The sequence below is a fragment of the Dermacentor albipictus genome, chromosome 6 (assembly GCF_038994185.2).
Source record: "Dermacentor albipictus isolate Rhodes 1998 colony chromosome 6, USDA_Dalb.pri_finalv2, whole genome shotgun sequence".
NCBI lineage: Eukaryota > Metazoa > Arthropoda > Arachnida > Ixodida > Ixodidae > Dermacentor > Dermacentor albipictus.
In genome coordinates, this window is record NC_091826.1 from 58,768,745 (window position 1) to 58,794,708 (window position 25,964).

The window sequence follows — 25,964 nt, forward strand, 5'->3', positions numbered from 1 at the left end:
TACAAATTGTGTAGGGCTCTCTGAGCCTTGCCAACATTCATTTAGAGTTTTGGGTGAACTTCACGAGGATGGGACAATAAAGGAAGCAAACACGAGTGCAGACTATTAACAAGCCCAGCTAAAAGCCCTTAGTCATTTAGAGATATAATATGTTCACCTCAAAAAAAAAATGAAAAATCGATAATGGGCTTATATACGCTGATAGCATGGTATACCAGCTCCTTCTCTCTCTCTCTCTCTCTCGTTTTTTTTTAATTTCCCGCAGCTGCATGTCGGGCAACCAACAACCACCGCTTAGGGATGGTTTATTAACTTTTTTTTTCGATTAAGAATTATTCATTCGCCATTTTAGTCTTTAATCGATCAATCACTTTCGGTGCAGGGTTTCTCATGAATTAATTGATTATTCGAAAATTTTGCCGTGCACATTTAACAGGTTGAAGCAGATATATCTACTTTCTAGGACCCTATTTTAATGTTTGAGTGGTTTCAATTTTGAAGTTTGAAGCACAACTGTATGAACGTTTGATAAAGGATAATAAATAAATACTTATAGTTAACACTATGTAGTTGCACTTGGTGCAGAAATAAGATACGTACACATCAGTAGTGAATCCCCGTACAGCACAATTAAACAAGAAATATGAAACATTGCAAAAGTAGAAGTTGGGGAAGTCCAACTGAATTATGCAATACATTTCAGTACGCACAGGGGAAGAGAAATTGCTGGTTTGGGATTTTAAACCACAAGCTCTTTTCTACAGAGCGAAGGAATCACATTGGCTGGGGTGGTTGGGCGAAACCTATACCCTTTTTGAATAGCCACAAAACCAGCATGCGAGAACAGATGCTCAGATGCTATAGATCTGATTTGCTGGAATCGAGATGAACTCTATCGTTATGTCAAGTACGTTCTCCCAACCGGCGCTCATGCTGTACCACCTGTTTAGTGGACTCGGCGTGACATGACAACTAACTACTGGGATGCTATAGTATGCCTTGAATTGCGAGGGCATTGTAAGCCTCAGGCTTGGGGCGGCGTGATCGCGTGGGCGGTGTAAGGGAAGAGGGGGGAAAGCGCTCGGCTCCGCATCAATCGGGACTCGGAAAAACCAGTCGACAGTCGCTCTACCAGAGTCGCACAGTCGCTGCTCGTGCACCATTCCAGCACGATTTCGGAAGGCCCAGGGCCTTACTTGAGCCCGATCTCTCAGCCACCTCCCCCCTTCCCCTCCCACGCTTTCAATAAAGGTTATCGCCACCACCACCAGAATCTTTAGGCCACTTCTGTCAAACTCTCAAAAGGATTAATCGAGCCGGTCTAATTCATGAAATGAAAGGAGGACATGGATAAAGATTAATCGTATTGCGGGATACATTTAGTCAATTATTTGATCAGTCATACATCGATATTACCAACCCCTACCCCTGCTCGAGACTGGGCAGGCGATTCGGAAAACGGACTGTTCGCTTGGCCCCACGTAATTGGCCAGAATGTGACGTTTTCTACACAAAACCACGAGTGTGACCAATCAAGCGGGAGCAAGCGAGCGGCTCGCCTTTCGAACCGTTATAAGGTCGCGCCCTAGGTTTGCTCTATCCGTCCGTCCTTTCCGTTGTCATCATCATCGAGTTGTCTTCAGGCCACCGCCTCCTCATCTTCTGCCTTCACATTCGCCATGTCAACGTCATCGAGTTGTCTTCAGGTCGCCCACCGCATGTCCCGGCACTCGTCATACAATGAATAAACTCTTGTTCTCTTGACAATGTGAAGTTGCGAGATGGGCGCTCTAATCACTGCACCATGCTGCTTACGCGTTTGCGATTCATGTAGAAGTTTCTGCGTGTCACTGTCGCCACGGGCCGGTGACGTCTGGAAACTACAGTGGCACCTGCGCACGCATTTCGGAGGCCATACATGTTTAGCACCGTAGCCACCGAGAACGACGACAGATGCATCGCAAATTACTTTTTGAGGCAGCTTCCGGTGTGGTCGCAATAGATGTAATGAGAACCACAGGAATCATTTATGTTTTGCCTCCGGAGCTCACAATAAAATACATGTAAACGTATAGATCGGTTTGCTTGGTATCCACCGCACAGAGTTTGGTTTACAGATTTGTCAGCAATATTTTTTTAGGCCTTAAATTTTTTTTACAAGAACTGGTGAAAACCCACAACGGCACAACCCACAAGAAGAGTAGCATTTGGTACACGCGTCAACCCCGATCGGACAGCCTACTGCTGCCGTTGGACTGGGTACGCTGCAATGAGATTGGTTGGTTGGTCGGGAAGGAAGGAAGGAAATCAACTTTATTCAGGTCCTGCAGGCCACGAGAGCTTTGGGCTCTCATGGAATGGGTCTCTACATCAAATGACGCAAACCACTACTGGAGGATCTGCCACAAATCGAGCGTAGAAGAAACGAAGAAAAGAATTAACTCGCCATCACAGTCTTGCGAAAGCGGATGTCCAGCGCAGCTGTTGACAACCCCCACTACAACGGCTGAGGGGTGTAGGCTATGTATTAGAGTAATGATAGTAATGATAATTCAGAGCAATTGTAGTAATGTGAATAACGGTAATTTTCACCGTAGGTCGCCGCTCATAGCGATGCTGCAACAACATTGAAATTAGTTGTTGGGCTGGTTATATTGTATACGAAAGGGTTGGGACGTCACTCACCACAAGCTGCCATCGCCTTCCCCAACAGTAATCTTCACCGGGAAACGTATGCGGGAAGCGCTGCGTGCTTCGCATCGTGATCATCATCATCACCACCATAATCAGCGTCATCAGCATATTTTGCGATCTCCAATTACCCCTGTCCTGCGCCAAATGATTCCTACTTGCGCCTGCAATTTTCCTAATTTTATTACCCCAGCTAGTTTTCTGTAGTCCTCGACTGCGCTTCCCTTCCTTTGGCACCCATTCTGTAACTCTAATGGTCAACCGGTTCTCCATCCTACACATTACATGGCCTGCCCAGCGCCATCTTTTTTGTCTCTTAATGCCAATTAGAATATCGACTATCCACGTTTGCTGTCTGATCCCCACCGCTCTCTTCCTGTCTCTTAACGTTACACGAAGCATTTTTCGTTCCATCGCTCTTTGCACCAGTCCTTAACTTGTTCGCGAGCCAAGTTAACGACCGCGCAAAGAGCGGTCAGGTGCAGAGGAACAAATAGGTAATTAAAGCAAAGCAAATCAATCAAATGAGTGCAAAGAGGTAAGGTCGGGCGCAGGGTGTAATCAGGAGCGCCTTATCATCGTTTCGGGGGTCCCTATTATTGTTTTGAGCGTGTTCTGTATTGACACGTATACGGTGGGCGGATGTGGAACATACTTTTTGACCCCATGGCGTCACGTAACACGTCAACTCAGGAGAGCAGGAGGACGCTTAAGCTTCACCTTTTAAGCCGCGGTGGCATTCGAAGACTCCTGACTGCTTTTTATGCTTCCCGGCAACTGCAGCTTATCTAACCGCAACGTTTACCGGGAAATGCTGGCGGTTTACGCTGTGCACGAAGGCAAGCTTTCAGTTAGAAACGCGGCCTCTTGCGTAGGTCGATCTCCTGTTATTCTTTCGCGCTTTTGGTATTTTAGTCGGAGAAGAGGTAACATAAAAGATATGCGCTGCCGGTTCTGTTTTTATTAGATTTGTTCGTGGGTGCTGTTCTCAAAATACCGAGGAGTAACTTCATAAAGAATGAAAAACAAGGCATGTGAGCATCTTTGGTGCTAGAAGAGTGGTTGTGTATGCGTGATTCAGAATGTGGTTCAGAATTTATTTTGCTCACCGACGTCCGACGCCGGACGCGGGACCTCGACGCCGGACGCGGGGCCTCAACGCCGGACGCGGGACCTCAACGCCGGATTTTCTGCGACACGGGGCCCTTAACGCTCTCGCGTTAAAGCCCTCGTATACTGCTTAACACCATCAAGGCTGTCATATTCGAGACTCTCGCTTTGAATGAATGAAAGGAGGAGGGAAACCGAGGGGCTCGATTTTCGTTAATCATGGCCGTCTCAAGCAGACAGACAATGAAGCCAAGCAAAGCGTCGGAGAAATTGGCATTGCTTGAAATTGATGAAATGTAGAAAAGGGAAATGGGGGGGGGGGGGCTAAGGTGGACGAAGCAATAACTAGCCGATGGTGGGAACCCAACTCACAACCTCCGCATTACTTGCGGGTTCCACAACTGGTGCTGCAACTATGTAAACAACGAAACATTGTTTTTACGTTGTGCTTGCCACAACTTTAATGTGTTGCAAGACGGAAGCAGGACGGAATCCAAGACGGAAGCAGGACGTTCTTGCGAACGCCCGCCGCGAGACGTCTCGACGCAGGGACGTCACGAGGACGAAAATGACGCTTGTGTCCTGAGAAGAAGGGCGAGGAGAAATGTGTGCCGAGAGAAGTACGACGCCAGTGACAGGGGCTAGGTCGACCGATGTCGTTCTAGTTTTCATTCCTGCCTCCTTGATGCGTAATGGAAACTGGCGCGTCCTCTCGCGCGTTCGAATGCACTAAGCGACGAGAGGGACGAGATCTTTTGGCATCGCGGCAGCAGCCATGGCGTGGAAAGCCCGAGAACGTTCGCTAGGAAAGCTTCTATTTAAGCTGGGTGCGACAATCCTAGCTGCTCAATCTGCAGGAAATTTGCCATAATAAATTTGAATGGCATTTTTCCTGCCGAGATAACCCCCAGTCTTTATTGGAGATTAGGTGCAAGACTATGGTCAGGGAGATAAACGACATTTTCTCGCATTCACTTTATTAGCGTTGCGAAACGATGGAGGCAACCGGCGTTCCTTCGACGAGTCCGCACTTTGAGCCCAACCCGAAGGCTACCCGCAGTCTCCCCTCTAGGGATCGTTACCCAACGCAGCGGACGCGTTCTGCGGCAGCTCTTCGCTGTCGGTCACCTTCGATGCCACTGGCAAGGAGTTCGTCGCGTGGATCGCGCCTTGCGAGCGGTCGACTGGGGCATGCAGCCAAACTTGAGCCGGTCTGCTGGCCTCTGAACTGGCGGTCACGTTTGCGTTGACCTTTTCGCCCGCGACCTGGACAGCCAGTGCGGCTGACCCGTCGCCGACACCTTCAGCGGACGTCGTCAACTCGGCACCGGCGCTCGCCGTTGTCCACTCGTCGTTCGAAGCGGTCGACACCGCGTCGGTCGGCTCGAGCGACATGCCCCAGTCCTTGCCCCTGGTGGCGTTGAACCACCGCCGTTTGACTTGTACGTCGTCCGAAGCGGTCGACACCGCGTCGGTCGGCTCGAGCGACATGCCCCAGTGCTTGCGCCTGGTGGCGTTGAACAACCGCCGTTTGTGTTGTACGGCGTTGGTTTCGGTGGACTCGGCTGCGGCGACGCTTGTGGCGTTGTGCGCGGCGGCGGTGGTCTCGTTCGGGGCTCGAACGTATTCGCTCCGAATGTTGTACGACATGAGGATCATGCCGAGTACCACGACCGCCAGGGCGACGACTCCGACGGGGAAGAACCAGACGTTGCCCCTGGAAAAAGAGTCAAGCGGCACACTTGCGCTATCGTTGCTGATGAATTTGTAGAACGTATGAATTATAGTAGTCCAAGCTGAGTCGTGTGAATTTTGTGGTAGCTTTTTGTGGTTTATGGTCTGGATGACATTTCGTCGGTACGTGTGCGCGATTTGTGTCTGTGAATGGGCATTCAGTACTGGCCATAGGTCGGCGATCGGACTCACGAGTGGACTCGCGGCTCACTTTGACTCAGACTCACTCACACTCAGAGTGGATGGTGAATCCGAGGGAATTTGAGTGTGTGCCTGAGTCCGAGTGAGCCCGACTGGGTAGAATTTGGACAAGCTTGAGTGAGTCCTAAACAAAAATACATTTTGTGTGTGAGTTCCGTTTATTTCTGGGACCTTTAGTAATGAATGCAGTGTTTATATGAGAGCGAAAATAAAATTCGATCGCTTTAGATGTTAAAGAGGATGAAAGCGAAAGCCTGCGCGCTCGCGAGACATTCATTGCATTACTTGATATTTTCTCGCTAATACGTTGTTACTTCCTATTAGTTGCTTTCTCCCACCAAAGGTCGTGGGTTCGAGTGCCTTAATTAGCTCTAATTTAATTAATGCTGTCTTAATCACATTTGCCCTAATTAACACCAAAGCCCGCAGATTCGACTTCAACCTAAGGTCGTGGGTACGAGTGTCCTAATTAACTCTGTACTTATTAAATGTGCCCTAATTAACATTGTCTTAGTTCACTTCGCCCTAGTAAACACCGAAGGTAGCGGATTCGACTCTCGACCTTCCCGATGTCAATCGGAATACAACTTCGATGTACGGTCAGTTCGCCCATATCTCCAAGTGGGTTCGACTCCACCCAACGGGTGCCGAAATTAAATCAGTATTAGATAGCCGTGCCTTCATTAACTTTATCTTAACACCACAGGCCGTCGGTTTGATTCCCAGCAAAGGTCGTGGATCTTAGTGCCCTAATTAACTATATCTTAACTATCCCTCTAGTAACTGCGCCTTAATTAACATCAAAGGTCGTGGGTCCGACTCCCACCGAAGGCTGAGGGCTCTACCCTCAATTGTGTTGCCATAGCAACGGACAGTAAAATTTTCGTCCAATAAGCCGTCCAGGGCTTTCGCCCTAATATAGTGTTTTAATTTGGCGTTTTTACTCTCTTCTCAGGCAGCTGAGCGGAGCGTAGCGGAAGCGCGAATGCGCATGCGTCCTCCGCTAAGCCGCAAGCGGGCTAGCGGAGCAGCAAACACGATCCGCTTACTAGCTGCCTGAGCGGAGCGGGCTGCGCAGCGCGTTGGCTAGCGTTGGCGTCAAAGAGGATTGGATTGGACGCAAAAAGCAAGCTCTCTGGCTATCTTGTGGCGTTCCCCGAGACGGCGCTTTATTTTCCACTGGTAACGCATTACAAGCGCACGGCTAGATACTTCATGGATAAATAAGTTATATATGTTCATTTTACTTTATAAAGGTGATCAATGGGTCTTTTTATGTTGTTTTGTTACCCTGAATTTGGCCAGAGGGCGCCGAAACTACGAAAGGTCCCCTTTGCTACGCTAAACGTATAAGTAAAACGTGAAAATCGCCCGCCGCTCCGCTGTGGTTTAGCGGTGCAACTCGGAGCGCAGCGGTCCGTAAGGACGCTCAACTAAAACACCCTAATAAATGGCGTATAGTTTAAGCGGCCAACACGGAACTTTAGATTGCCGTGCAACAACATAGCTTTCGAATGGAGGACCTTGCCGACTGTAACACTGGTGGAGTGAGGAATACTCTGTACGCTGTTTCACCGCACTTTGGCAAACGGCGAAGGCTGTGCGACCTCCGCACTCCACGCTGAAGAAAGCCATTCGCTTGTGCACATAGGTTCCAAAACGTGTTTCTTTTCTTTTCCTTTTTTTCTTTATTCGACTCTCCTTATTAAATTTTTTTTTGTCGTTCTCATCACGCATCATCCAGCATTTTACGACCTAAATCTGTTTGACGCGTTTTTTTTATTGCGAGAGCAATTATATGGACAATCCAGGCGCATTTTTGCCGTCGGCGTTGTCATCGCCGTGATGTCCTGTGTGATTTCCAAGGGTGATAACACCGCCGCCATGCGCTGCTGGCATTATAGGGGCGATTGAAAGCGCGCGTGGGAAGCCGATGATCGTGGCTCAATCTGGCGCGGAAGGTAGGAAAGCGGGGCGGAAACGCGCCGTCTTCCGTCGCGCGAAATGCCCCGGAGGGAGGGTAGGGACGGGCGGAGGCGTTGTACTCCGCCCACGGCCGAGGAGCGCTGACGATAGAGGCTTAATCTCGCGTGTACGGTGGAAAAACAGCGGGGAGGAAACGCGCCCTCTTTCGTCGCGTGCATAGCCCTGGGGTGAAGGGAGGGAGTGGGGGCCGGCGTTGTATTTCGGCAGCAACTGCGCAATGCACGGCTTCACGCGTCGTGACAACCATCTGCGTCGGGGGCTCTCATACCTTCGTGCTGGCTGCGTTCTCGCCACTCGCCGTTCTAGCGATACACAGCTTGAAGGTCACTTCGCTCGCTGCTGCTGCCGCACTTCCTCACGCTAGCGCTTTGACAGCGAGTGTCCGGGGTCGTTGAGTGTGGTTTGTTCATGTTACCTGTGTGCGCTGATACCATGCTTGTTAATTAGGATAGTAAGAGAATGTTTGCAAGTTTATACAGCCGATAAAACTACTGTCCTTACATAATTCTATCGCGCTCAGCGTTATACTGACGGAAGAACTTGAAGAACGAACATAAATGAACAAGAAATGAACGTACGTTTGGCAAGTATAAGCGTGTCCTCTAACAGTATTAAACCGATTGGTAGTTTGCACTACGTACGTCCATTTCTTCTCTTTTTACGTTCGTTCTTCAAGTTCTTCCAAGTTCTCCTATCGGTATATTACTAAGTGCAATACAATTATGAATGTACACCAGCTAACCTCGTTCATTGCTTCACTAAATAATATCCTTACTTCGTATAGCTGCTCATGTATTTGCAATGGCAATCGATGGTTCGCCTTTCGGGCGTAACTGCGGCTTCTTTTGTTCTTTGACAGATGAGGTGCCGCCTGGCTTTTAAATTTACAAACAATATGCTTTGGCCGACGGACAAGGGGAAGTGTGGCCAAATACACGGGCGCACGCGGTATATACGCTGTTTGGACACGTTTGCCGAAAATTGTCTCCACTAAGATTTTCCATTCCTTTTTTTTTTATCAGACGACAGCTAAAAGGGCGTTATACACTTACAGGTAGTATACCCGTGAAAGGGCGAGCGTGACTGACGTAATCCAGATGATGTTTAGTACACTACACTAGCGTGCGCTGAACTTCAGTGTGAATGCAAGTTGACGCAGTAATCACGATTCTAGCCCAAGGGCCGCCATCTTGGCCTTGCCAAGCCAGGAGTGTGGAGAAGTGCTCTTGCAGGTTTATCGTGTCGCCCATTAACGCGTCCTCGAACGTCACGCAACGCGTGGTGTCAGTGCGTAAAAAAAAAAACGTAACGCGTACGACACGCACGCATTCTTTCGTTCGAGCCTACGACGCCCTTAGGAAGGAGCGCGCTCACCAGTCCCACACGTAGATGGTCGACGGCCGCCGCGGCAGCGACAAATCCAGGTCGGCGGGCAAGACCACCGGCTCCAAGGGCGGCCGAACCAGAGGCTTGAAGGACGTGGCGCTTGTCTCGGTCTGGCTGGGCGTCGCGCTCTGTGAGGTGGTCGTCTGTTCGGAGCCCTTGCCCGTCTGCTGGCTCGGCGACGGCTCCTTGCTGGGCTTCGCCGAGGCTCCTTTCTTTGCCGAGGAGGATCCCTTGCTTACTTCCTTTCCCTTGCTTCCTTTCTTTCCCTTGCTTCCTTTCTTTCCCTTGCTTCCTTTCTTTCCCTTGGCTCCGGGCTTGCCCTTCTTCCCCTTGCCGCCGGACTTTGATTTCTTGGCCTTGCCCATGACTGACCTCTTGGGTCGAAACGGCGGCCGGTATTGCGCGTGGCAGCTGCCGATCTTCTTCTTCTGCTGGGCGCGTGCTCACGCGCTGCGTCTTCACCGGCGTTGTGAATATCTGAAAACTTATTTCTGGCCGTCGAAGGAAAATAAAAACGCAACACCAGAAATCTGGCCTTTTTTTCTGTCTTACGTAACATTAGAAGGTAGCAAATCCTTATGGGTAAGGTGAGATGAAATGAAAGCAGATAGAACAAGTAACACTTACATCAGAAGCGAAATCAATATTGCTAAAAAGTGGGGGCGTGTATAAGTCCCACAGAAAATATTTAGTTGTACATTGCACAATTATTTACGTAATGGAAATATGAAACTGCTCAGAGCTATTCAAAGAATGCAAGTAAGTGATTATGTTCGTTTGGCACTGTAGATTCATCAACAGCAGTGCTACTTTCGTGCGTTGCATCTCGTTAATCTCTTCGGCTTACAATCAACGAGGTTTTGTTTCCTCATTAAGTTGCACGTTCCCGACGCAAACTGCACCCTTAGGACAACGCACAAAGCAGGTCCATACTCTGCCTTCCGTTGAATCCAAGACACAAGCATTTAGCTTCCTGCGATGACACCGTCATTTGTTTGGAAAGCTGGACAAATTACCCTGTTACGAGGGCGAAAAGAAAATCGATTGTTTAATTTTAAAGCGCTCGTCTCACTTCGGCAGTTTTCTTTTTTTTGAGCCTCAACTAAGACACCGAAATAATATATTTCGCGTCTCGCTATTCAGTCACACTTCTTATTTTCTCCTTTTTCTTTAATTTAGTTATACCGCTTTATTAAGTTTATACACAATAACTGCAAATTGCCAGTGCCACATGATTCTAGGCCATTATCCGCCTCACTCGGCGTGTGCCTTGGTTGGAGGTCGCAATAAATATCATTCAATGGCTAAATGCAGAAGTTATACGCTTGAAAATTCGAGTACGCAGATCGTTTAGTTGTGGTGCAGTAGTGATCAATTTAGAGTTTAATGGCGCAGCCGCCACTCCGACTGTAATGCGCAAAGAACAGCTTTATTGGTATCTTCACCGAGCATAAGCTTTGGTAACCAAGTGCTGTACGCGTAGCGTCTCTCACTGTTAACAAATACGACTAAAATTAATTAACAATTTTATTGTTTGTAAAAATAAAAAAAAGTCGTTTTTGTGTTGGAATTAATGTTCATCTCCTAGCAGACATGCCGGGTATAGTGTTATCCAACATAAATAAAATGCAGTGAACAAGATTCGCCTTTCAATTTCATATTCAGTATGTTTGCGTGCTTCCTTCTGCGCGGTTTTTTGGTCAGGCGTTGGCACAGTTGCAACACGTGTCACGTCAGTGTGTGCGGTGATGCTCTTTGTTCCGATGAGTAGTTTTCACCACAAGTGTTCTTGAAATGATGAGTCCCATTACGCTTGAATCACAACTGCAGATGCACTGAGAAGCAAAATAACCGGCACTTTGTTTCTCCCATGGAAACCAATTCCTCGTGAACCAATTCTCCCATAGAAACCAGCGTCCGTCCGTGTCCAACGCCTTTTCCTAGTGTGCGCGTCCTTTGTTTTTCTCCGGTACCCCCTTTTCTCTTTTTCAAGTTCATCATGCACCAACTGGCCCAAGAGCTAGCGCTAATAAACCAATTCAATTGGTTCAATATTCAAAGAACGAGAACTTGATGAAACTGATACGAAAACGGGGATAAAAGTTCATGAGTTTGTATCGTTACCTGTATAAATATGTAAGAAAACGCAGAAAGCCTCAGAATGCAGGCTTTTATAAAACATGCAAATAACAGAACCATTCCTTGTCTGGTACTGTCATTTTGAGAATGCAAAAATACCCGGATATATATTTTCACCAGTGGCACGCATGGATTGCATGGTAACTAACCGTAGTCACTGTTGAGCCTTTAGTGAAGCACGAAAAGACCCCAATGCTGAATAGAGTGAATTACTTAGCCAAACTTGCCCTAGCTGAGCGCTGTAATTAGCACTAAACTTCCTCAGTTTTAATCGTTCCAGGATCAGGTTAATCATAAGTACTTTACAAGAGTGAGTGGCCGTCACTAATATTCAGTGCAAGTAGGCCTTGTCAGATCTACCGCTGTGGCAACCGAGGGCTTCTAAGGCTGCCGTATAGCCTGCGTATCACATTATTGCAGGATAACTTTCTATTTCCGGATTTTATTTTATTACGCTAAGGACTCACATGAGGCAGTACTTCAGAAGGGGTGTGGTTCAGTACACAAATTCATATGAGTAAAACATGAAATGCAAGCGACGCAGCTAAATCATAAGGCAAAAAAGAAAAGAATGAAAACAATGGATATTATACAAAATTGGCAAAATGATCGGTGCATTTTTATTAGTAACATTTGATAACAAAGCACAGATGCAACCTACAAGAAGGGTCGATAAGAACGAAAATAAACGAACACCATGTGCTGACAGTGGTGTGGTGCCGTTACAGACAGTGGCTGCTCTGGGGCCACTGACAATCGGCCGATGATCACCCCCAAAAATATCGTCGTATGAGCGCGTGGACACACAACATTGGAAGGTATGACCAACACGTCTGAGTATGCGTGGAGGAGCTGATATGGAGTGGTGGTTGTGGTGGTAAATCCGGCAATTTGTGACCTGCAAATCCGGCAAAATCGTGACCTGGGCCTAGGCCGCCTCCGAGCAGGTCCAGAGACCGTGTCTCCTCGCCGCCTCATGGGCTTGCTGGATGGTCCATAGTAGATCTTGGAGGTTTGAGTTGAACAGCGCTGCCATCCACCGCGCCGCAGCTTCATCTGTGGAGACTGCACTTTCTCTCCCTGTAAACCTATGCGGTAGGGCTCACGCATCTTTTAGACACAACCTCTGGGAATGGGGGGCTGCTATGTAAGGCGCACGATTAATGTACGAAGCAGAGAACTTATGGAACGGAGACAGGCTCACAAATCACGTCATGAAGACATGTGTATTTGGGTTCGGCTTCTTGTTCCTCTTGTGTGCGCGCTTTGTGCACTTGTATTGCCTTCCGTGTTCGTACAGATCGTATACTGCGGTCTCCTAGCTGTTTCTTGCTGTCTCCATGTTCTTTTCTTTATTTGGAAAGTAAGGACATTCTGTAATGGTTTAAAGCAAGCTCATTACCGGGGTTTCGGTTTTACGGAGATCTCCGTGTTGCGTTCGTGAAAAGAGCGTTCAGCAACGCTTTACGTTCCACATTCTTTTCACAGTGAAAAACCATTTTTACAGCACATGGCCACTGGGTTCCTCGGGTCGCCTAGATTTGCACTATCTCAGGACTGTTTGCAATACGTTCGGGACTGGCTTATCGTGGAAAAGCAGGAGCCTCGAACTTGAGGGAAGACGCAAAGAAAGCTTCCGTTTAACATTTTATTGCATGACTTTTTGTATTTTCCGGCGGAAAAAAAAATGGCTGTGGCTTAGGTAAGGTTAAGCCCAGGATGCGAAGCATACTAGCCTTTATTTTAGTTGTTCAACCACTGTTTAGCGTGGTGAACTGCTGTTGCTTGGCTATATTTGGTTCGGCTAGACGAAGAAACAACTCATGCGTTACTCTGCTTCGCCTTCAAGAGTGGAACGCGACAGCGTTCCCGTAGACCCGCCAAGGGGTGTAAGACAGTGGGCTACAGGGCAGCGACTACGCGCCCCGCATTGGACGCGGTGAGCGTCGAGCAAAGCAGCGTTCGGCGCGGCAACGAAATGTGCGCCTGAGCAAGAGACGCACGCCTTAGAAACAGCTCGTTTCTAAGGCAACACCACATTCACTAGAGGCGCTTTTGTACCGCTTTGAAGCATCGTACTCGTGGCTCAGTGGTAGCGTCTCCGTCCCACACTCCGGAGACCCTGGTTCGATTCCCACCCAGCCCGTCTTGCAAGAGTTGAGCCAAAGCCACTTCTCCTCTGTCGTGACGTCACGGTGTCACGTGTTTTCAAGGCGACACCGCCGCGCCTGAGGAGCTGGGTTGAGCTCTCGTAATATGCTTCGCATAAAATTAGGCAAGCCTCCGTTTAGGCCATATATGTCGAATGTTGCAACTAGGGGTTTAGGTCATGGATCCTCCAGGCACAGGGATGAGTACGTTCGGAAGCAGGAGCGAAATAAAAGGGTCTATTTTACATTATTTGCATTGGCTCCAGATATGGGAGCCCACTCCATGTAGGAGCACTTATAAATGTCTGAGCTCACTACATGTCTGAGGTCGTTACATGTCTGACCACACATGAGGACACGGCAGGACACACATCTCTGCAGACGTCAGGACACGCATGTCGGCCAACGTCAGGACACACTGCACCAAAGGTGTCCGCTTTTAAAGCAGTTTGTTTCCCTAGGTGACTAGACTAGGGAATATGATGACTGCGTCTCGGCCAATTACAATCGTGGAATCGTTCGCAAAATCCCACCCATGACCTCACACCGTTCCGGTGGACTCAGCCACTCCACCTCCAATGCTGCGCGATCCCCCCCGCATACGAGGCGACCACATGGCAAACTGGGAACCTGATGCCGACGCGGTTCCCCCGGAAGTCCTCGGCATTGGCCCCCTTTATCAATTCGTGGGCTCTCCTCTTTATGACGATCCTCTTGTCAGGGTCACGTTTAGGTATACGGTGGCCTTCGCTGTAGCTACCGCTTCCACGAAGGACGGCGGCGGTTGACACCTGGAAGGGAGCTCTTTTTTTGTTTGCGCGTCGCAGAATATGTCGGACCCCGTCGCCCCCTGTCCGCGCGCTGATGAAAGGACAGCCTTTGGGACGCATCCGAGGAATGATCATCGCTGTTTTGAGACGTAGCGCTAAGCACACCCTCACTTTTCTAAAGAAATGCTGTTTTGCTATTTTGGGAGTCAAAGTTGTGGGGTACTGCATACATTTGATTCACTGTGCAGTTGGGTATATTTCACAACCATGACAAAAAAAAGGGGGATTTATATTTCAGAAGAAATTAAGATAATACCAGAATTATTAATACAACTTCGAACAGTAAACATTACTTTCAAAATAGAGAATTTCTCGCAACTACAGCTAATACAAGTCTCCATAAAACTAATGACTTCATAACAAATATGCTAATTTACAGCTTCAGTATCTAAGTCGGATCATTTATAGGCCTTGGTCTTATTTCAATTTTTGCTTTGCATAATGTTAAGAATTTGACACAAGCCCTAAATAAAAGAAGCTTCCCCTTCTTCCGAGAGGTATTTGGGGATGCTATTATTAACTGGAACATATGGAAGGCTGTAGCCACAGTGATCGTAAACATTGCTCGAATATTGTCATGGTTTATCAATTTTTATAATAGTGCCCATTTATCACCACTCCTGGTGCTTATAAAGAGCACACCTTGTACAAAGATTTTAATTTGCCACCAAATTTCTTCTTCCGTGGCGAAATAAGTATCTCATCTCTTGCGCAAAAATACCCATACCTGCATGCTGTATCGCGAATGATAATGATACAGCAATTTCTGATTGCTTCACAGAACCAATCTAATCGCTTTCTTACAGTCATCACAGTGGGCGGAGAAACAGTAAGCAAACAGCCTAACGTTTTATGCGAAGCATATTACGAGAGCTCAACCCAGCTCCTCAGGCGCGGCGGTGCAAAGCCACCTAGAAAAAAATGTAAGGCCTCCGCACGCCGGTGTGACGTCACGCTAGTCGGATGGGCCGGACAGTCGACGCCGTCGGCGTCTCCGCGCCTAGGTTCGTTGCGCTTGCAGTGTGTCTCTTTGCGCGTCGCGGATACTATGGCATGAGAAAATTAGTGCTGTCCTTAAAGTGACAGCAACCTATAAATTCAGATGCTTCGTTTCCAAAGCAAGACACGTATAGCTGACGCAAAAAATAAGGGGGAGCCGCTGGTTCACCGCAGTCAACACCACCATAGAAAGCAGCATTCTTTCATACCTTCCTTAGATTACTTGATTGGCAACATTTTTGTTTTTTGCGTGTATCGCAACACGACGTGCCTTATTGTGCTTGTGATGTTTGGTCGGGACTAAGACAAGCAAACTGCATGCTGCTTAGTCACTCAACTTTAGACGGAACGAAAGAAAGAGGAAAACTGCATATTGAAGACACAGAATATACTTTATTCACAAGTGATAAGAACTGCATTCAGAAACAAACATTTTAAATCTTCCATATACAATTATCATTCTCACTCTTCCATTGCGTAAAACAGTCCTCGCTAGACACACGATTATCGAGGTTAATTTTATTGTGAAAATTTTATCATTATAGGGTCACGCACAACTAATTCTCAAATAGAATAAGCTTCCGTCTTTGTTGTACCATTTCTTGTGGTTATTTTATTTCCACCCGCCTCGTTTGCAGGCCTTATTGGTCTTCATAAAATACTGAGATAATGGTGAAAAGTAAGTAAAAAACGAGAGGCCTACTCTCAGTCCTAAAGGAAAGCATGCTGGTAAACAATGCTGACACTTGCCGGCTTATCGAAGTAGGACATGGCTTTTCTGTTTATGGAGTTATTGTCCGAGATCACTGCGATTATTCTAAAACCAGATGCCTCTAGATCAAGAACAATCTTCCGAAGGCAGTCGTGCAGCGCCTTAGCATCGATTTGTGCCACAGGAAGGATGTGTACAACATCCTGGTTTGAAGAAAGCAGGCTCTGTATCATAAATACGTGGGCAGTTTCTGCTGCAGTCGATGAATTTACCGCAGCACCAGTAACCAACCCAGCCTTGTAATAAAAAAATTATTGAAGGCGAATCTCATCAATCATTAACGTTACAGTCTTTTCATGCTCTTTATATGTGCTTACCATACGCTTTGCATAGGAAAGAAAGCTACATTCTTGCTGCTCCGTTTCAGGGCGTACATCGTGCGATGAACAGAGTCTTCTGATCGTATCAGGATGCGGCATCTTAAGCTTCATCGAACTTCTCAGGAATCTATATGCATGAGGTGAAATTGTGAACAAAAGGCTAGCAAAAACCAATAAATCGGGGGGATATCGGCCAGCATCATACAAAACAAGATCAGCTTGACTCTTCAAGAATTTAAGCACTTCCAAATGCCATTCTTGCAACTCGCATGCGAAATGTTTTCCACTTACTTCCTCTAGCAATGTCGAAACCAATGTCAGTAGATGACGGGCCTTTTCAGAACGCTCAGTGCTGATATCCTTACGTGTCTGTTCGATCATGTGTAACACACTTTTCAAATCTCTCAAGTCGCACAGCTTTTCAGGAACTAAAACATCACCACACTTCCTCACACCCGCTTCACCAAACAATACTTCGACGCGCAGGTCTGTGGACACGATCACCGAAGTACGGACTGCAGGAGCAGATTGAAGTGACAAGTCCAAAAAGAAAACCTTGGAGCCCTTGTTCAAAACTGTCCAGAAGTCCGAACACTGAAAGCTTGGCAAGGCCTTCAGCAAGTCCGCAAAGCTACCAACCAGATTTTTGGCATCCTCTTCTGCTTGGGTTTGCTGAGAAAGCATTATTGCTTTTTGCAAATATGTGGCTTCCAAGCGCGCTCTTTTGGCAGCCGGCGCTTCTCGAACGCACACTTGCGGACGCCATAAATAGGCAGGGCAATTGGGAAACAAGCTCGGAACTGCAGTTTTCTTCAGACGGATGTTTTTCATGGCAACTTCGACCACTTTTCCTGTCTTGACGCCCGTGTAAGATGTCTTCAAGTAATCCGATGGCAAGAAATGCTTTTCACAGAGCTGAAATAAAAAAAACAAGCCGTTACAGGTATGAAGCTCGACGAAAATGTTGAATTTACAAGCGCGTCGACAGTTGCAGAGACGCATCTATTGTGCACGCGTGCACGAATGCATTGCGCACTATGCTGACTAAACCTATTCGTCTGGAAACCCAGAATAACAATAGAGAGAAGAAATACTTACCACTGTGTACTTCGTTGGCGAGAAGTCCTTCCGAGGAACTGCTCTCGGACACTTTGTCCTCCGTCATAATTGGACTTGCAGTTTGGTGCGCAACAACAGCCAGGCATCGTTGCGCTTCCGTGTACGACGAACCACGCACAATCGAAGAAAAGCAATCGCGTTTACGGTGCAGCATGCCCCACCAAAGCCACCAAGCAAATGCTCCTCGCGTTGCCGCTCTGGCGTTGCAGCCACGGAGAAAATTTGTTTTCAGAACGCGCGCCGCGTTCTAGAAACGCAGCGCTCCCCCATCCACCGCTACCATCCGACTCTCGTGACGTATTGACAGGGGAGAGGAGGTGATGCGGAGGCCTTGCATTTTTTTCTAGGTGGCTTTGGGCGGTGTCGCCTTCAATACCACGTGACACCGTGACGTCACGACAGGGCTTTTCTGCGACACGAGCTCCTTAACGCTGTCGCGTTAAAATAAAGGCTAGTATGCTTCGCATCCTGGGCTTAACCTTAGCTAAGCCACAGCCATCTTTTTTTTTGTTCAACGAATTCAACTGTATAAATTGTGAAAGTAACTTCTTTATTTTGAATTTTTTTCCACGTTGTGCAAGCCGCATGCAGCCGTGCAACGATTTGTCGCCGACAGCCATCGTGAAATAGGTTGTGCTTAATTTTATGCTGGATATTTAGAAGTTGCGTTCGGACAACTAGGTATTCTTTTTAATTATGCGGCTACTTTATCTCCAGAAAAGCCTCTCAACTGGAATTTCGCCACGATAACGTATGCATTGCCATTTGCAACAGGCACCATTATAAACGGAATATCAGGCTAATTTCAAGGAATAAAAAGTTCGGCAGCGTGTTACAGTACTGTAACACGTGAAGGTGAAAGCGTGCTGTGCTCTTGGTATACGATCGGTGGGGTAAGACTTCTTGCAAGACATAACGAGCCGCAGTGTGAAGTACACGTGTGGCAAGCCGTTGTCTGCGAGCTTCGGCCTCCTCTCCACGTTGCCGCCTCGCATCGTCACGTTGCTGCCTTCGCCGTTCGGCTTCGTCGTCCTTATGGGGGTGTTAAAAAAAATTAAATTATGGGGTTTTACGTGCCAAAACCATTTTCTGATTATGAGGCACGCCGTAGTGGAGAACTCTGAAAATTTCGACCACCTGGGGTTCTTTAACGTGCACCTAAATCTAAGTACACGGGTGTTTTCGCATTTCGCCCCCATCGCTTAAGGGGGTGTGAGCCACTGCATCTTTGCTTGCTTACGGAGATTTGAGCCGTTGCTGACGATGATATTTCTTTCACCACTCGACTAGATGCCGCGTTCTTTAGGTATTGCAACGAGTCGCTTAGGGCTCTCGACTTAACAAATGGATCTGTCTCAATGTTACTCATGATAATTCAAATTGTCTTTCTGCCATTAGATAGGTTGCTTTCCTTTGTAAGCGACGTGTTTTCCTCACTAATATCACTCACTCTGTAGATAGTGTGTTGTACTTATGCTTCCGTAATTTCAAGTTTTCTCTGTCTCACATTTTTTTTGGCTCTTCTACGTCCTTGGGTTCTAACCGGCGGCTTCTCGGCCAGTTACCCCGTAGTGGGTAAACGCCACGTTTTGAGGTGCTGACGGGAACGCGCTGGCGGCAGCAGCGTCCGCCCCGTGTGCATCATGGCCAAGGCGAAGAAATCTAAGTCCGGGGGCAAGGCAAAAAAGGGCAAGTCCGCAGGAAAAGGAAAGAAGGGCAAGCCTGGAGGAAAAGGAAGTAAGGACAAGACTGGAAGCAAAGTCAAGGACGACAAATCCGGAAGCGAGGAAAGCAAGCAGACGTCCGGAAGCGAGGATAAGAAAAGCAAGTCCGGAAGCAAGGAGAAGAAAGACAAGTCCGGAGGAAAGAAAAAGAAGGACAAGTCCGGTGGCAAGAAGAAGAAAGGAAGCAAGGGATCCTCTCCCGGAGCGAAGTCGGGGTCAGCGAGCTCAAGCAAGGAGAAATTGTCGAGCCAGCAGAAGGCCAAGGGTGGGGCCAGCTCCTCGGACAGCGTGACCAGTTCGACTGCTGGCCAGGCACCGGACAGCGCGGCGTCCTCGGAGGGGTTATTCAAACCCTTGAAGCGGCAGCCTTTCCCGCCGTTGGTCTTGCCCGGCGACCGGGAACTCACGTTGGCACGGCGACCAGATACCGTATACGTCTTGGACTGGTGAGTGCGTTGATGAATTGCGGCGATGCTAATGGGAAACCATGGAAGTTAGTCACTTGACAGAAATGCACCTTTGATAGCGCAAAAAACTTAGACGCAGGTGCAAGACTTCGGGTAACACGCTGGACCTTCAGCTATTAAATTTGCACGCTACAGGGAATCTCCTATAAGTACGAACACGTAGGGGTTGCTTTGTGCACTTGTAGGACGTTCGCATCACTTGTCAATTTAGCAGTGTGAAAATCTAGCGCTTTGCAAAGGCCGTGCTACAGCCAGCCTTTGCCTCTTTCATAAGTTCTTTTACAGTTCTCTAATTAACGAGCGATACACCACACCACCTGCACGCATATCGCTACGAACTGGGCACCCATAACAAGTCTTACGGCCATGATCCCATGCAACTACATTTTCCTCGTCTTTTTTTTTCCGCACAGCATCAGACTGGAATGCCCTTCCCCACCACGTCGCTCAAATCACTTGCCCGACATTGTTTTTCAAAAAATGTGTCTTCGTTGGCTGTAAAATAGCCTGCTTTTTCACGCGTTGTTCTTTGTTTTTATGCACTTGCAAAAATGTAGCCTTCTTGTGCAGCTTTTCTGTACACCTGTGTTTACGTTGCATTATCAAACTGTACCTAGCCCTTATGTAATACCTCTAGCAAAGGGGTCTTTAAGGAAATAAAATTGAACTAAACTGAACTGAACGTCTGTACTCTGCGTCAAAGGTTTTTGCGCTAGTAAACATGCATTTCAGCAAAAACCAACCAACCCAACCTATTACTGCATTCGGCAGAATATTATTGTCACAATATCCGGAATAATGCTGACGTGGGCACGATAAACGCGTCGCAATCTGCATCGATCGTAGAAGGGTCTTTTTCTTTTCTGATCATTCAGATAAGAGTCAAAGCAAGGATAAACCATCTAATGTACCTTAACTAGTATTTTAACGTGTCGTTTACATTGTGCATGTATTAGTTCCACAGTGACGAGAACACACAGAAAAAAGGAAGCGGTAACACACAGGGTTGACTACCAGTTGGATATCATTGGGTAGCAACTGTACTAATATTTAACACTTGTTGTCAGCGTCAGCGCCGCCACTGCCATGAAGTCTCAGCGACGCACTGCACATGCCTTGCTATGCGACACGGTCACGTGACGTCCTGCACGTGCGGAAGCGAGCGCGTATAATAGGGCGTGCCGAGAAATACTGGTGGCACTCGTGGCTCGATGGGCCCTGTCTGTCCGCGCAGCCACTGTTGGAGGTCACGTGACATCCTCAGTCTTGGGGAGGCGCGGAAAAGTTGGAAGAGTGAAGGGAGCGGTAGGAAGGAACGTTCGCTTTGAAACATGCACGCCGGTTTGGTGCCCGCCCGAGTGCTTGCGATCATCTAAACTGAGTTAATCTGTTCCTTTTGTGTGCATAAAGCAACGCATGTTTACTTGGTCAGTGAATGCTATCTGCAACGTATGCTGCCCATAATGCCAGGATCCCTACTTTACCGACCATCTACGTTCTTCAATACTTTGCTGTGGCTGTCAATGCGAAATTGTGGCTATTTTTTTGCTATGAGATTGAAAAATATATGTAAAACAGAATTAATCGCAAAGTGAGATGTTATTGTCACTCAAAGGAGGTGAAGTTGCACATGTGAGACAGCTAATAGCGAGGTGCTACAGAAACGCCCTCTTACTTGATAAAGGATGCTTCTGTGGTTTCTTCCAAAATTTTACGTAGCAATTATTGTAAGAGTGGTGTTACGAAATCCATATGCTAAGCAACGCCTTTATATTTGATAAAGCATGCTTTAATGGTTTCTTTAGACATCTTACCCAGCAATTATTGTAAGAGTTGTGTTACGAAAAGCCATATGACAGCCACATTTCTCGCTGGTAACGACTCAAAGCCACGTGGTGATGGTGGCGGGCAAATAGCAACCAATTTCGAATTTTAACAATTAGGTACAACCGACTTCATCCGTCGCGTCTAGTTTAGTCTTGCCGGCTGCGCGCAGAGTGTGATGCTCTGGTGGCGGCCAGTACATATCTGTTACAAAAGAATTAAAGTTAAATTAGGCAGTTTTACGTTCCAAAACAACGAGCTGATTATGAGGCACGCCATCGGGGGGGACTCCAGAAAATTTCGACCACATGGGGTTCTTTAACGTGCTCCTAAACGAAGTGCATGGATGTTTTCGTTTCTGTTTAGAAGTAACTGCTTCAGACCCTAGTATGCCCTGAGTAAAGTACGCCTCTGCAATTGCCCGACGATGCATTGCAATTCACTTGCGCAAGAAAGTGACAGCACGTGGAAATTATTCGTATGCGACGGGCTGTTGCATGTATCATTCGTGCGTCTTGTCAATTCGTGCTGGTTGTAAATGCCTAATTGCGAAACTCGCGGCTCCTCAAGGCCAGAACCGGTGCCCCGCGCCAGCCTTGACAATGACATTTTTGGTATGTCCAGGGGCTTTGCGTAGCCAGCTAGTGGTCCTTCAAAACAGTTCTTGAGGCAGTTGCACCTAGAAAGCATGTTCAAGGTGCTGCCAGCGAGAAGTACGCTATGATTCATGTACATTGGGATTGCGAACTTTCGTAAACATGGTCGACAATATTATTTGAGAGATTTGTCGAGCATAACTTTGTTTTTATGTGCTCACTTTCCCCGCCTTACTCTAAGCTTCCTTTCCTCCGTAGCGTTTTTCACCAAGGGAAAAGAAAATTAGGCGCCCTCCAGAAAACTTCAAGCAGGCACAAAAACTCGTGCGATTTACGACCCAGAACGAGAACTTTTGCTTTGAACAAAGTTCATTTGTTTTTCATTGCACAGTGAAAAGCTTTGTGTTCCTATTACGGCAGCAGTGTAAATACAATCACCGACTTTCCTTGAAAGCGATTACTTTAGTCCTAAGAAAACTGGGGCGAAGCACCCTAAGACTGCATGCTCTGATGTGGAGCTGAATCAAATTATTCAATTTAGCTAACACTTTATATGCGCTATCCTGCGCTGTCACTTGAGTAGCGTAAACAGTGTTGTCAGTAGGAACGTGCTATTAGCACGAAGGCTCTGCGCACAGCCGATGAGCCTAAATGACTGGTGACTGGACGCTGCTCGCTTCTGCGCGCAGGCGCAACATGTGGTTCTTCCCCGTGAGCGTGGTCGCCCTGGCGCTCATCGTCTTCGGCATGGTCATCATGTCACTGGATCTGCAGGAGGCTGGCGCACTGCAGGCCGAGGGCCTGAATGCCACCGGCGTCGGGAACGGGACAGCCGTCGACGTAACCCCAGCGACTCCGTCGTGGACCGAGGGCTTCCATTCTACGCTACCGACGTCCGTTCCGAAGCGGAAGAGGAGGGCGCACGAGCAACATCCAAATACCGCAGCGCCATCTTTTCCGAGACACCTGTCGGCGTCGAACACCCGGGTGGAGGCGCCGATGTCCGCTGCCTTCATTGCGGCCAAAAAAGGCGCAAGGTCAACGGCTCTGAATAATTCTGAGTGGGAGGTCCACGACGAGTCCTCAAAGGCAGATAGTTCCGACGTTGACGCGACACAGGATTGGCTGCATGCTCCTAGGCAGGACTGGCAAGATAGGGGCCTTTCGCGTGCACCGCTCATCAAGGTCACTCCATCGAAAGCCGTTGAGACCGGCGAGTGGAACGCGACCACCGCGAAGGTTGACGAATCGTGATGTCACTGCCCAGTGCGATGGAGTCTGGAAACACAACTTGCTCAAAGCGCGGAGGTGACCGCAGCCACGTCTTAGTTTCAGATGAGCGAATACTGCTATTATTACGCTTTCCGGAACTACCGGACTTCTCGCAGATTTTTCGGCGTTAACAAGGGCAGGCATTACTGGCGTAATAACGAACATGTCGACTCTTACTTTTCACGCTTATCAGCTCATATACCATCAGGGAACCACACATGACTTTAATACAAATGAAAAAGAAAAACACAGAGAGAGAGAGAGAAAAAAAAAAGAAGTAAGAAAGACTACCTAAAAACCTCACGAATGATTCGCTATTGACAAAGGCAACTTTACGTTTTATGCACGTGACTGTGGCTCGATCGACGTCCGATGGCGGTTATGCCGCTAATTTTTTACAGCCATGACTAGAAGATATCCTGTATATATACATAAGGATCAAAGCATACTGATCAAATGTACTGATCAAAGCACGAAATAATGTTGCCTGTTGATATTACGCATATTTTACCATAAGGCAACGCGGATTCGCTGCTGTAAACAGGCAGTTTGCACTGTTGCGCCTACTGGCTCATCGCACCATTTATTGGCGAATATGAATGTGATGGTTGCTATAGGTCGGATGAATAAGCTTAACAGACACCGCAGTTCAGTTTAGACACGCCTTTGCCGTGGTAAAGCAGGACTTGTTGTTACTGGATGTATTTGGTTAAATTTACCAGTACGTAAATTTATGTAACGAAAGCAATGAAGGTATTAAAAAGTCATGTAGATCCCGTGCACGTGTTGGGATGTCAAGCGAAGCTTTATTTAAACGAGCAATTAAATCCTGTAGAACTGACGGCGGTGCGTACAATGTTTATTTTCGTCCCATACAACGTGCAATCTAATGTAGCATATGTGTTAATGTTTATCCTCCGTAAAGGTCATAACCTTAAATGTCACGCATATCTGATGTTTACGCGTTTCACGGCTAACAGGCTATTCCGATATGGAAAGAACAAATCGGGTGGCTGCGCAGTGTGAGACGTCTACGCAACGGTGTGATCATGAAGAAGGCAATTGTAACGCTTGTTGAGAGAAGAGTGGTGATGGCAGGTTTGTGCACAGTGAAGTACGACACATTTCTACCTGCATCTAAGTATTTTGTACTTACTTTGTCACCGTGGGACATCACCTTTTTGGATGATTGGTTTTGAGTGAGCACTATAGAGGCACCTACCCAATCTATAAATTAGTGCTCCGCAGGGGCGTCTGCGTTTTCAGGCGTTTGGTGTGTTGCGACACCACGTACCCGAGCACACGAGGGTTGGACCCTCCCGCACGTGGCCGTGTGCGGCTTCGCCGTGTCTGGGGAAAGGGAGATTCTGAGAGTTGAGCCAATGTCGGGTGTTTGGACCTCTAGGGCGCCGTAGGTGGAGGCAACACACCTCTTTGGCCTCGGATTGGCATACACGGTACCTACAGGGTCACCCAGCTGGAGGAAATCGGCAGTCGCCTTTTCATGTCCTCCTTTAATCTGCGTCTTTCTCTTTCAATCTCGCCCGTCTTCTACTCACTTCCTTTTATTTCTAAGTTGCCTGGCCTCAAGGGTTAACCTCGGGTAATATATTCAGTGTTGGATATATATATATATATATATATATATATATATATATATATATATATATATATATATATATATATATATATATATATATATATATATATATATATATATATATAAAAGGTTATGGCGGCGATTCATGGCTGGCGTGTGTGGGTATTTCCAGCCTCGTAGCGTGGCTTTGTTGGGCTCGGTGGTGGGCGGCCACACCATCGCGCCGAAATTAAGAAGGCTTACATGGCAAATTCATTTCCGTCCTTCAAGATTGCCGCCTAAAAAAAGGGTGCACCGAAGCAACCTTCCATTCTTTTTTGAAAGAGAGCATAGGCACCTTGCCAAAGTACCATGTCCTTGATAGCGAAGGCAACACAACCGTAAGAAAACTGTCACCGTTCCTAGTATTAGTATCCAAGTGCCTAGCGAACACGAATGGACTTGACTACAAGGCCTCAAAGATGGCAAGCGGAGGCCTCCTCCTTGAACTGACAAAGAAAGATCAAGTTGAAAAGCTCGCAGAACTCACTAGTATCGGCGACATTAGCGTGTCAATTTGTCGGGATCGCTCACTCAACACAAGCAAGGGAGCAATGTCAGAAGAAGACCTCCTGAACATAGGAGACGAAGAGTTTCTTGAAATATTTCAGGAGCAAAGCGTAATTACGGTACAAAGAATAATACTGCGACGAAATGACCTACAGATCCCCACAAAACGTGTGATACTGACATTTGGCATACTGTACCAAGTTCACTTGACGCAGGATATTTGAAGATCAACGTCAGACCATACATACCAAAACCCGAGGCGGTGCTTCAAGTGTCAGAGGTTCGGGCATGCATTACAATTACCCGCCGTGGTTGCTCAGTGGCTATGGTGTTAGGCTGCTGAGCACGAGGTCGCGGGATCGAATCCCGGCCACGGCGGCCGCATTTCGATGGGGGCGAAATGCGAAAACACCCGTGTACTTAGATTTAGGTGCACGTTAAAGAACCCCAGGTGGTCAAAATTCCCGGAGTCCCCCACTACGGCGTGCCTCATAA

General features: G+C 47.5%; 2 protein-coding genes across 2 annotated transcripts; one reads left to right on the plus strand and one right to left on the minus strand.

Moving 5' to 3' along the window:
• Positions 1 to 4,743: 4,743 nt before the first annotated feature.
• LOC135896128 (uncharacterized) lies at positions 4,744 to 9,538 on the minus strand. Its single transcript, XM_065424478.1, has 2 exons — positions 9,097 to 9,538; positions 4,744 to 5,518 (listed from the first exon to the last, which is right to left on the minus strand). The coding sequence occupies exons 1-2, from the start codon at positions 9,471 to 9,473 to the stop codon at positions 4,870 to 4,872; spliced, it is 1,026 nt and encodes a 341-aa protein (XP_065280550.1). The 5' UTR covers positions 9,474 to 9,538; the 3' UTR covers positions 4,744 to 4,869.
• Positions 9,539 to 19,020: 9,482 nt separating this feature from the next.
• Positions 19,021 to 24,118, plus strand: LOC135896125 (uncharacterized). Its single transcript, XM_065424473.1, has 2 exons — positions 19,021 to 19,607; positions 22,738 to 24,118. The coding sequence occupies exons 1-2, from the start codon at positions 19,081 to 19,083 to the stop codon at positions 23,300 to 23,302; spliced, it is 1,092 nt and encodes a 363-aa protein (XP_065280545.1). The 5' UTR covers positions 19,021 to 19,080; the 3' UTR covers positions 23,303 to 24,118.
• The last annotated feature ends 1,846 nt before the right edge of the window (positions 24,119 to 25,964 follow it).